Source organism: Crocodylus porosus, unplaced genomic scaffold, assembly GCF_001723895.1.
Source record: "Crocodylus porosus isolate Cpor-Errol unplaced genomic scaffold, CroPor_comp1, whole genome shotgun sequence".
Lineage (NCBI taxonomy): Eukaryota > Metazoa > Chordata > Crocodylia > Crocodylidae > Crocodylus > Crocodylus porosus.
This window is the reverse complement of record NW_017728915.1, coordinates 26348826-26360071: the sequence shown is the minus strand read 5'-3', so window position 1 is coordinate 26360071 and position 11246 is coordinate 26348826. Positions and strand designations below refer to the sequence as shown.

At 42.9% G+C, this 11246-nt stretch overlaps 1 protein-coding gene across 1 annotated transcript; it reads left to right on the top strand.

Moving 5' to 3' along the window:
- Positions 1 to 5276: 5276 nt before the first annotated feature.
- LOC109310626 (chemokine-like factor) lies at positions 5277 to 9711 on the top strand. Its single transcript, XM_019535895.1, has 4 exons — positions 5277 to 5379; positions 6194 to 6352; positions 6883 to 6978; positions 9298 to 9711. The coding sequence occupies exons 1-4, from the start codon at positions 5317 to 5319 to the stop codon at positions 9397 to 9399; spliced, it is 420 nt and encodes a 139-aa protein (XP_019391440.1). The 5' UTR covers positions 5277 to 5316; the 3' UTR covers positions 9400 to 9711.
- The last annotated feature ends 1535 nt before the right edge of the window (positions 9712 to 11246 follow it).

Sequence of the window (11246 nt, the reverse complement as noted above, 5' to 3'; positions counted from 1 at the left end):
TCCGGCACCACACCAGAGTACACGAGTGCTTTTAAAGCTGTGCCAGGGGTCCCGCAATGACTTCAGCTAATTCCCTCAGCACTCTGGGGTGGAGATCGTCCAGACTAGCTGATTTAAATACATCCAGTCCCTCCAGAAGTTCCCTGACTAGATCCTCACTGACCCTAGGTCTGGGTGTGCCTCTCCACCTACGGGAGTCCTGGTGGAAGGGGTGATCTGGTCCCTGCTCAGGAAAATGGAGGCAAAGAAATTGTTAAATAGGTTAGCTTTGTCATCTGGTGTAATGATCAGATTTTCTAGTGTGTCTTGTAGAGGCCCCACATTACCCGGTACCTTCTTTTTACCCCCTATGTATTTTAAAAAGGACTTCTTGGGTAAGATCAGCAAGGTGAGGAGATAAGCAGATAAGGGCCCTCCCTGCCTGGCTGCTCCCATGGTCCCTCTGCAAGGAAGTAAGCACTGTAATAAATAAGGTAGCTTATGAAATGGGGCGCCCCTCAATTCACAGGACTTCCAGAGGGCAGCCTCAAATCTAAAAAAGGGTGAGAACCACCATTCCAGAGTAGCAGGCAGCAACCTTTACCAGCAGTGGTCAGAATAGTGACCTGGTGCTATGGCCCGGCTGCCACTGCTTCTTCTCTCCATCCCGCCCCAGACCTGGTTGCACAGGGCAAAGCTCCCCATTGCCCAGGGGTGTCATCGTGCAACACAGTGCAAGCAAAATCCCCGCTGCCAAAGCCCCAGCTCCACAAGCAGATGCAATGGCTCTATGGGCTGGATTCAGCCCATGTGACATAAATTGCCAACCCCTTCTCAAAAGCACTTTCAAAAGATTGCTCAGGTTAAAAAAAGAGGAACTAACACAAGTGTGTATGCATGTAAGAAATGTGGTAGGCAGCCGTCAATCCTCTGGATCATGGTATTCACGTAAGAGGTTAGTTAGATGGTGAATCTGCTTGTACAGAATCCTGCAACCATCACACCAAGACCTTGACATGTTCACCTAGACAAGAGTATGGCGGCTGCCCAAAACCTACCCTCTCTGCATTAGAGCATTGAAACAGAATCCAAGTCCAGACAGTCAGTGCCAGAGAGCAACAGAGAAGAACTACTAGTGACTGCCTAGCACCTCAGAGCAGGTGCATTTTTGTCATGGTGATGTCCCTTAGCCTTTCTCCAACCAAGTACCCACAAGGCAGGGGGCTAGGGTTTTGAGGTGCCCTATACTTACCTTATTACGGAGGTTGCAACTTTGTGGTATTTTGTAGGAGCTACCCCACCACATTGTCTTCAGCCCCTCCAGTCATGCAGTTTGCAGTCATACCCAGGACCAGTAAGGAATGTAATATATTCATAATGGGAGACCAGCATGGCAGAGATCTATCACAAGCCTTTAGTGACTATTTTAAAAAATGACATGCCTCCCAGATCACAAACTGTTATTTCAGTTACAACTATATGATTTGGAATTAAAATAACAACCTGGAAATTTTTTTGTGGTATGCTTTCTAGAGCATATGACAGAATTAAAATACCCAGTATGGAGTGAGATACAGAGCATCTGAAACTTGCTTATAAAGATAGTCCCTTGCATCAAATAATACACGGCTAGTAATAGTGGAGGCCACAGCACAGGATAAAACTTTACAGAAAACAAGCTATGTATGAATGCTGGACAGTCTACATAGCACCTGCCTAGGCCATGCAACCATTTTCAAGGTCAACCATATGCTCCTTGTACAATTTTGTTTAATGGTATTAAATTGATTATTCCCGAAGTTGTGTAACAAGGAATGTTGAGCCGGATGGATGAAGGACACGTAGGAATAGACATATGCAAAAGTCAAGGAAAAACTGAATACTAGCCCCACATGAATGCTGAGGTAGAGCAGTTTATCAGACTGTGCAATACCTGAGCAAAAAACACAGAAAATGTCAAATTAAGCAACCTATGCTTGTAAGAGCTAAAACTCAAAAGCCATGGTCCAAAGTTAGCATCAATCCTTTTGTGTATTCAGACCAGAATTGTGTACTGTTCTGGATTATTATTCCCATTATCTGGAAACTGCAATACTGGATAATTAAATGGCCAGATGTGTCATCACACACATCAAATCAATATTTGCCAGGCATACCTGAAGTGGTCATCATGACTAATAAAGGGCCACAATTTGATACCTACAAATTAAAAAGGTTTGCCAAATACTGTAATTTAAAACATACTCTCTCTAGCCCATTTTATCTATAGTCCCATAGCTTAGTGGAAAATGGTGTTAAAATCTTAAAGAACTTAGCTACTTAAAAATGATGGCAGCTCAAATCCAGATCCCTTCCAGGCTCTGCTGAAGTACAGAACATTGCCTTTATAAGAAGGGTTCTCACCACCAGAACTGTTGTTCAACAGAGAACCAGAACTGAACTACTGGAGCAGAGATGGGGTGCATGCAAATGATCAAATTCTCTAGAGGCTATGAGAAAGAAACAAACAGAAGAGGTACTACGACAGAGAGATGCATGACTTGCCACTTTTGCAGTCACATGATAATGTACAGATCTGTGATAGCAAAACGTGTACAAAAGGCAGTAGTTTCACAAGAGGTGACTTCTTGTTCATAGGATGTCACTGGAGACAGACTTAAGAGAAGCAGAAAATTGCTAGAACATCTTCCATTGAATAAGAAGGAAAGAGAGCAGAGTACAGCAGCTCCAGGACCTTAAACCAGGAGCTCTTGGCCATCAGAGACATTACCAGGGATCACTACGTGGAAGTGGCTCTTGTCAATTCCCAAAATAAATGTGATCTGTTCGCAGAAAAAGAGAAATTTTGGGATACCAGCCCTTTAAGTGGCTTGTAGTCCCTAACCCTGTTGGTTAAATAGATATGGCTGTGGGAGTTGCTTATATAGAAGTCATATGATGGAGTCATTTCCCAATTATATCCCTCTCTCTTAGTTTATAGCACAACTCATCTGTTTCTGAAAGCCTGAGCATGGCCCCTCTGCTGAAGTCACAAATAACTCAGCCATAGTAGTAAACACCATTAAAAGGAAGAGAATACATGAGTCATGTTAAAAATAGGATGTTTTTATTTTTCTAAGTCTGTTAAATTGTCTTAGAGCAACTTTGAATAATTTTGCACTTGGTCAAAATTTGAAAAGTTATACATTTGCAAAGCAAATGGCCTGCACTACAGTCACTACTTAGCACTACTCAGCTACAGAACTGACATTTGCTTTTCATAATTCCTCTTTTGTTTGTTTACTTTTTGAGTCTCAGTTAAAACAAATTGACCAGTGTCACATGTGTGTCTATCAATGTCCATGTTCTAGTTATCTCCTACAGTAGCACCAATGCCAAAATGTTTGACTGGAAGTCCCTGCAGGGGATATTGGGTTTTATTTAAATGTTTCCAGGTCACCTCTTTTTGCCTTTGAATTGAATTTCTATACCTGATAAATACTAACAAGGTTAAAGTTAATTATTTATTCCCAGTTTCAGGATCCTAATTCAAAAGTTCCTGGTTCCTTGTTTAAATAATTAATCTTTTTTAGAAATCCATAATATACCTTAAAATATTATATATTTCACTATTTTGTGATAATCACTAATATGAAGTGGAATAAAATATTGAAAAACAAGCTCTGCAATCATACAGTAAAATATATATATAATAACATTGATTTTGATACAGAACAAAATACTTCTTGGGTCATCCAAAATGACATGTCCCTGAAACTTTTCCAGTGACATACTACCTCTTGACATCATTCCACTAGATACATAGCACTTGCAGTAAGGAACGATACATTCACTGTATGTCAGCAATACAGTGAATGGGCCACCCTGAATGGCACATCACTGTGATCAGAGGAGTCTCACAAAGGAGCTGGGATGGAGAGATTTCTCACCTAATGCTTTATTTTTCAGTTCCATGTAGTCACATGTCACCACCCTCCCCCCGCCCAACTCCATTCAACTATTAACAAATGTCTTAAATAAGGAACCAGTATTTGACCAAATCCATCTCAAAACTTCGTAAGTGCACATCAGAGTGACTGAGGGAATCTGGGGAAGAAGCAGAGATAGTGTATTGCTTGAGCCAGTATGTTTTTCTTGAATAATATACTGCCACTTACCCAGGTCCCAACCCCTGATTTCTTTACATGTTGCAGTAAGGCCTGGATTTCATCTGCATGTTAATGATAATGTATGTTTTAGGTCACCTCTCATTAAGTGTCTCCGTGTCCATTTTACATCCTTCAGATATACTTGCAACATACTACATCTTTCCTGGAACTAATAACAATGTTTTGTTTTGTTTTGTTTTGTTTTGTTTTACACTCTTGTTTCCTCTGCGGCTTACCTGAAACCAAATCTGCCTCCAGCCAAAATGTTGTCTTCTCAGAACTGGGCAGCTCTCTGCCCAAGCTGTTTCAGAGGAGCTGAAATGACTTGTCACTTGGGGACACTTATAACAGATTTGGTCATTGACATTCAATACATCCGAGTTCCTCGATTCAAATGCCGGACATACAGTGGAAGGAATGGGGAGGTCTTGTAAGAACATGTCACTAAAAAACTTAGCTTTGAGCAGGAAAGCACCCAATTCCAGCTCCTTGTGGAGAGTCCCTGTTCGTAGCGCTGTCTCTCTCCAGGTGTCTGGTCACTGACATCTATCCTAAGAGGTTTTTAAGACCTGGATAGAGAAAACCGTGGCTGGGATAACAGAGTTGGGGGTGGTCTTGCTTTGCACAGGGTGACCTCCTGAGGCCTCTTCCACCCCTCCTTTTGTATGATTCAGTCAAATCCAGCTCCTTATTCAAGAGCTTTGTGGATGGTTGGTTAGACTTTGGGGTAAGGGTTACATGCGGCAGCACATCGCTGAAAAGCAAAGCTCTCTGTTATGTTTCTCGAGTGAAAACGCAGAGCTGGCCTTTTTCGAAGGGCGGCCTCCAGTCCAGACTGAAGCAGGGCCTGTCCCCGGCTCTTCAGGGGAGCAGCCCTTCACACCGCGGCACCCTGACAGGGGACTGGATAGGGGTGTCGGCGGGGAAAGCCCTGGTCTTTACCCCAGCGCCGGCAGCAGTGGAGCGGTGCCACGGGGCAGAATCTGAATTCGCTCCGATTCACCATCCGTCATTCACACGGATTCACGGTTCACAACGCATCGATTCGGCGGGGCGCGGCGGGGGCGAGGCCAGAGGGGCGGGGCCCGGCGAGAAGCCGTTGGGTCCCCGGCCCTCTGGCCCCGCCCCCCAGCGGGTGAGGGGCGGGGCTAGGGCCATAACGGCCTCTGGCGCTTCCGCGCAGCGCGTGATGGCGGAGCTGCGCTGGGAGTACGCCCGCTCCCTACGGGGCGCCCTCAAGATTGCCCGCCTGGTACGAGCAGCTGAGGTTGAGGGGAAGTGTCCTGCGGGGGCCCGAGGCACGAGTGGGCCTGACGGGGCGGGCAGCTGCCAGCGCCGTCCAGTAGGGGGCGCCTGGAGCCTTGTGGAGGCGGCTGTGGGCCGAGGGCCGTGGGCAGGACTCGCTGGGGGACCCCGAGGCTCTGGGGACCCCGCGCAGCGACCTGGGAGGCGTAAACGGCAGAAGTGCCCCTCGCACGCTGGGGGGAGAGCGTCTTGCACCCCATGCTCCGCACCCGTCTGGGCCCCGCACCTCGAGCAGGAGGCAGTGGCTTGGAAAGAGTCGGGCAGGATGTGACCAAGATGATTTTGAGGCCTGGCCGGCGAGGTTGGGGGATAAGCGACAAAGACAGGGTTGTTTGGGAGTGGGGATAAGTCTTCAAATATGTGAAAGGCAGTTTTGGTGAGGAGGGAGGAAGATTGTCGTTCCTTTGCGGCTGTAGGGGACGGGACTCAGCGTGGCGGGCGCGGAGGACGTTTGGGTTGGAGACGAGAGGGAGCGCATTGACTCTGGAGGTGGTTGCGTGCTGGAGCAGGCCCCCGGGAGAAGTTGCGGGCTCACAACATTGTCAAGAGCAAGCTAGACAGTCTGCTGGGACAGCTTTAGTCAGGGCGAAGTAGCTGGAAGATCCAGTTTTAAAGTGACCCGAGTGTTACGTTATTCCTTTCATTTTGGGGGGAGTGGCTCGTTTCATGAAAAAGTTGTGCAGTACTGTATTTGCACTAAATGGTAACGTTTTGATCATACAGTAAAATGACACCTATAAATACGCTCTTTATTCTTCCAGATTGTTGCTTTTGTAGCATTCCTGTGTTTTGTTATCTCAAGATCCCAGGAAGCATATTTCGTGCTTGCGATCATGGACGTTATCATCACTTTGCTGTTCTTTCTGCTCTACTTACTAAAGTTTGATAGAAAAATGAAATTTGTGTTTTGTCCGTTAGTTGTAAGTATTGATTTGTATCTTTTAAATCAAAAGTATGCGTATGTATTTATGCATAAAAAAAACAAGCCTTGTGCTCACACGTAATATTCATACGTCAATCTTAAGGTTGTTTCTTTTATGGTAAGATGCAAATAGATCTCCCTCAGCAAAATATACAGTCGTGTTTAAGTTAATCATTTGAATTGCCTTCATTTATCAGTTTGCTTTTGTTTTAAATGTAACTACTTTCTTAAACAATGCAGCAGATTTCAGCTGCGTATACCACATCAGATAAACCCAGAGGATTATTTTAGGAATGTGAGTTTAGCATCAAACCACTAGGTGTCACTCTAGATCAGATTAGGATAATTGCCTCATGTTATCCCTTTCTGAAGTAAAATAGTTTTGCTCTTCATAATGAAACCATGTAAATGGTTTCTAACATGATAAATATTGGGTCCTTTCAGGAAACAAAGCAAAGTGACGCATTTTACACATTTCAGTAGTTAGTCATGTAATTGAAACTAAGTTGTTTCATAATGCTTTTTCAGGATGTTTTCAACTCGTTGATTGCAGCGTTGTTCTTCTTGGTTGTGAGCCTGTTCGCAATAATAACCAAGAGCAATGTAGGAACCTTGGTTGGAGGAGTAAGTAGAAGAATTACTTGAAAAATTAAGAGAAATGGTTTGAATGCTGTTACTGTTCTATGATGTCCTAGATTTCTAATTACATCCCTTGACAGTACAATACAGTTGAAACCCAACACTAGACATACACTGATTTTTAGTTTTTCATATTAACCCCTAGTGTATTATAGCTAAAAAACTAATTCAGAGACTAGAACAGTTCCAGAGCTCCTTCTACATACAGTGGAATACTGGAAATGGAAAGAATTAAAAAAAAAAAAATTGTTCAAGTTGCAGTTTCTTAGTAGTCAGCGATTGGTAATTATTAACATTTCCAGGCTATTTATTATCTGTAATTTTAAGTATGAGGAAAAAGGAATCGGCACAAAAGATGAGCTAGGACTTGTGAGATATTTGTCTTCTAATTTTTAAATATTCAATTGATGACTAATAAAGGAATAAAAACTACCTTGTTGAGGTATTTTGGCCTCCTGAAAACAAAAAGGTTATTTTTAAGTATGTCAAGCAACAACAGCAACAAAAACCCACTTGGCAACATAAATGGTTCAAACAGCAGGTCATGACCTAGAGTGTTACGGAGCTATCACCTTGTTTCTGTGCTTTCAACTCAAGTAAATTAAAAGGAAGATTTTACTGGTAATCTAAAGCAAGTGATCATTTACTGCAGGATTACAGATCTGTTAGTTTCATCTCCAAGGCAAGGAAATGTGTAGAATTTAAAGGTGAGTTAATAGCCACAATAGCAGAAAATACTGCATATACCCAGGACAGAGGGATTGACCCTATGCCGACCAGCTCTCATAATGCAGGAGGTTAATGCTCAGAATAACAACACTGTGTTTATAGCGGAGGCGGGGGGGAAGTTTTAGAAAAATTGGACAATACAAATTAGGAAAACTGTAAAACTACAGACTGTCACAAGGAAATGGACTTAAAAACAGACAAAGGCTGAGGTAACAAATGTAAAAAGAGAGCAACGATACATGTTTTGCAAAAGGAAACATACTAAGCTTTGCTACAGATGAAAGCAAAATAGTCTAAAATCATCTGCACTTTTCTGTTCATCATCTTTCAGTGTTTAACTATGAAATTAAAGCAGACATTGCTACTCAAAAGAACATATTATTTGGAGGTAGTTGAAGTAACTTCATAGATTAGCAGACAAAACCCGTGGCCTCAAGTCCAAGTAACACAGAGATTGTTAACATATAGTAATAACAAGGTGCCAGCCACCATTGTTTAGGCTTGGTAATCTAAGGGTGGGTTTTGGTTTAGAGTTAACTCAGATGATCAGTAGCTGGATCCAGCAGCCACACTGCAGTCATACTTGAGTTACTGTGTCCTCACTAGTGATTTACTCTCTCTGCATATTGCTGGAAGGATGTCTCATGCTCTTTTATATTAATGGGAGCTAAACTGCTCAGATTCTTTCCCAGAGAAGGGTGGGAAAGTTACCTGATCTTCTGGAGACACAGGGTGAAGGGGAAGTGAGGGAAGTCATAGGTACCAGTCAAGTGATTGGGCCTGATTCCTTGCTACAAACCCAGTGGGTTACCAGGCTGAGTTAAAAATGACACACAGACGGTAGGACATATTCCCAAATCAGGCCAGAGAACTAAGATTTAAAGCATCCTCCATGACTAAACTTGGGTTGGGGTGGGGAAGGGAGGGATAGGAACAGGGCTAGGACCTAAATAAAATATCAATTTGCTTCTCTTTAGAGCATTCATTTTTCTTCCTCTTGCCTTAAATTTTCGAATAAGTTATCATCATGGTTTAATAACGAGTAGTCACATTTATATATTAAGTAAAGAACAATGTCAGTGTTTTCAGTTCAGAACTCATGAAAGAGAAGGATAGCATCTTTTCCCCCCTAGCTCATTTCTGTAGACTCCTCAGTTTACTGCTGTCCAAAATTGTTAAGTGCCCTTATTTAGATGCAAGAGGTGTGACTCTAGCAGAAAGCATAATCTCGCATAAACCAGCATGTCTAGTTAACCATGGGCATCAAGTCATTTGCTGTACTTCAAGATGACAGCTGAAAGTCAAGCAAGGTCAGGGTTCAGGTGATTGCCAGAGCAGAAAGAGAAAGGTTATAGTATAGTATCTGACTTAAAAATAGGAACCACTTAATTTTTCAGTCATCCCAAATGAAATATTCATACAAAAATAATTAAACCACTGGAATCAAATTGGCAAGCTATGTATGACACCTGCTGCTGCTTAGGACCAGTGGCGCTGTTTCTGAAAAGTAATGAAAGATAAAATACTCAAAACTAACCAAAGCATTCATCAAAAGAAACTGATTTTTTTTTCCAGATCTTTGGTATTCTGTCATTTTTCCTTTGTATTGCGGATTCGATTTTTCTTTTCAAGAAGATTACATTTAATCAGCCAAGGGGAAGAAATGTTACTAACTGAAAACAGACAACTTACCAGAAACCCAAATTCATGCTCCACTTCAGATGCCTGCTGATCATTAGGACGTGTTTTATCTGTAAGCTATTTTTCCTAACGCATTCAGAAGTTCCTGTGTATTTTTCTAAATGGGTGTACATTTTACAATCTTTAAGTATTTAAGCTTTAATGAGCTTTTTCTATAGCACATACTTTCACCAGTGTTAACTTCAAATTATTATTGTGTTCATTTTCGTAACTGGATTACATGTTCACTTTTGAAAGATCTTTGACACAGAAGTGTTCTTTCTACAATAAAATTGAAAATGAAAACGGGTCTACATGGTTTTTAGTGGACAAGTAGTAACCATACCCCATGTCAAAATATTTTTCAGTTGAAATATATGTTCCCTACTCATGCAAAATATATTTAAGAACAGATCTTTACCCACTTTGTCATGTTGAATAGTCCGTTATTCTACGGGTGGGTGTATGGAAATCAGTGGGATCATTTGTAAGAAAAGGCATTAACTGAAAGTTATCAGAATCTGACTTTTATAATTGTTCTTTAACGTGGTCCCGGTTTAGCGCTGTGCAACTCAAAAATGTCTCACTTCCCTTTCTTAATTAAACATTACAGGCATACCTCGTTTTATTGCGCTTTGCTTTATTGCGCTTCGCAGATATTGCCTTTTTTACAAATTGAAGGTTTGTCGCAACCCTGTGTTGAGCAAGTCTATCGGTGCCATTTTTCCATTGGTTAGCATTTTTTAGCAATAAAGTATTTTTTAATTAAGGTATGTACATTGTTTTTTTAGACAATGCTATTGCACACTTAATAGACTACAGTATAGTGTAAACATAACTTTTATATGCACTGGGAAACCAAAAAATTCATGTGACTCGCTTTATTGCGATATTCGCTTTATTGCGGTGGTCTGGAACCGAACCCGCAATATCTCCGAGGTCTGCCTGTACTAACTACTGTGTTCATGACTCCAAACAATATATATTTCCATTCAGAAAAAAATCTAAAATATCTTAGAGCAAATAAGAAAGCCAGCGTTAGGGAGCAGGAGCAAGTAGAAAATGTATGACAGTTTTTTGTGAGATATCAAGTTACTGATTCTTAAAACATTTAGAGCCTGTGGATGGTTACTACTGAAACCTCATGACTGCTGAGTTTTCATGTGAACAACCCAAAAATATCTACAGTCTAATTTAGAAATGAAACAATCCAGTAATAATGTGCTATAAATAGTATAATATGCAATGAAAATAAACAACCTTTTTCACAAAGCAGTATTTAATAGTAAAAAGTCCACAAACTGCACAAGACTTGTCTGTGCAAAGAGCTGCTGAAGATGCTCTTGGCTTCTGCTTATGAAGCACAACACGAAAAACCAAGTCCCAGCCAGGACAGGCCGATCACACGGGGAAGTGACGGGTAGTTCAAGGCAAGCTCCTCGCTGGCACCGGGCGATCGGTTCCCAGCCGAGAAGTGACAGGCTGGTGGAGCCTGCTTCCTTCTCACGGGCTTTTCTGCAAGGGGGGACGGTGGGCACGTGGCATAGCAAAGATGGGGCCCGGCGGGAATGGATGGCGCTTCCCTGCACCCCCGCGCAGCGCGGGGACGAGCTTGCTCTGGGGTCGGTCCCAGCAGCAGGCCAGGATGGGAGAAGCGAGGAGGGAGCAGGGTGAGCGGGTGCCCCTCTGCTCTGCTCTGCTCTGCTCTGCTCCTCGGGGCCGGGCCGGGCCGGGGGAGGGGGCCGCCTCCCTGCAGGATTTGAAGCCGCGCCTCGGGCCGGCGCTTCCGCAGTGTCACGGTTTCCGTTTCCCGCAACCGAGGAGGAGCCCCGGCCGCGCCGCGC

What these genes read in the sequence shown, in the direction of transcription:
- LOC109310626 (XM_019535895.1), top strand. Translation starts at nt 5,317, where the DNA reads ATGGCGGAGCTGCGCTGGGAGTACGCCCGCTCCCTACGGGGCGCCCTC. An exon ending in CCCTCAAGATTGCCCGCCTG is followed by an intron (nt 5,380 to 6,193) that starts GTACGAGCAGCT and finishes TTATTCTTCCAG; the next exon opens with ATTGTTGCTTTTGTAGCATT. An exon ending in TAGGAACCTTGGTTGGAGGA is followed by an intron (nt 6,979 to 9,297) that starts GTAAGTAGAAGA and finishes TTTTTTTTCCAG; the next exon opens with ATCTTTGGTATTCTGTCATT.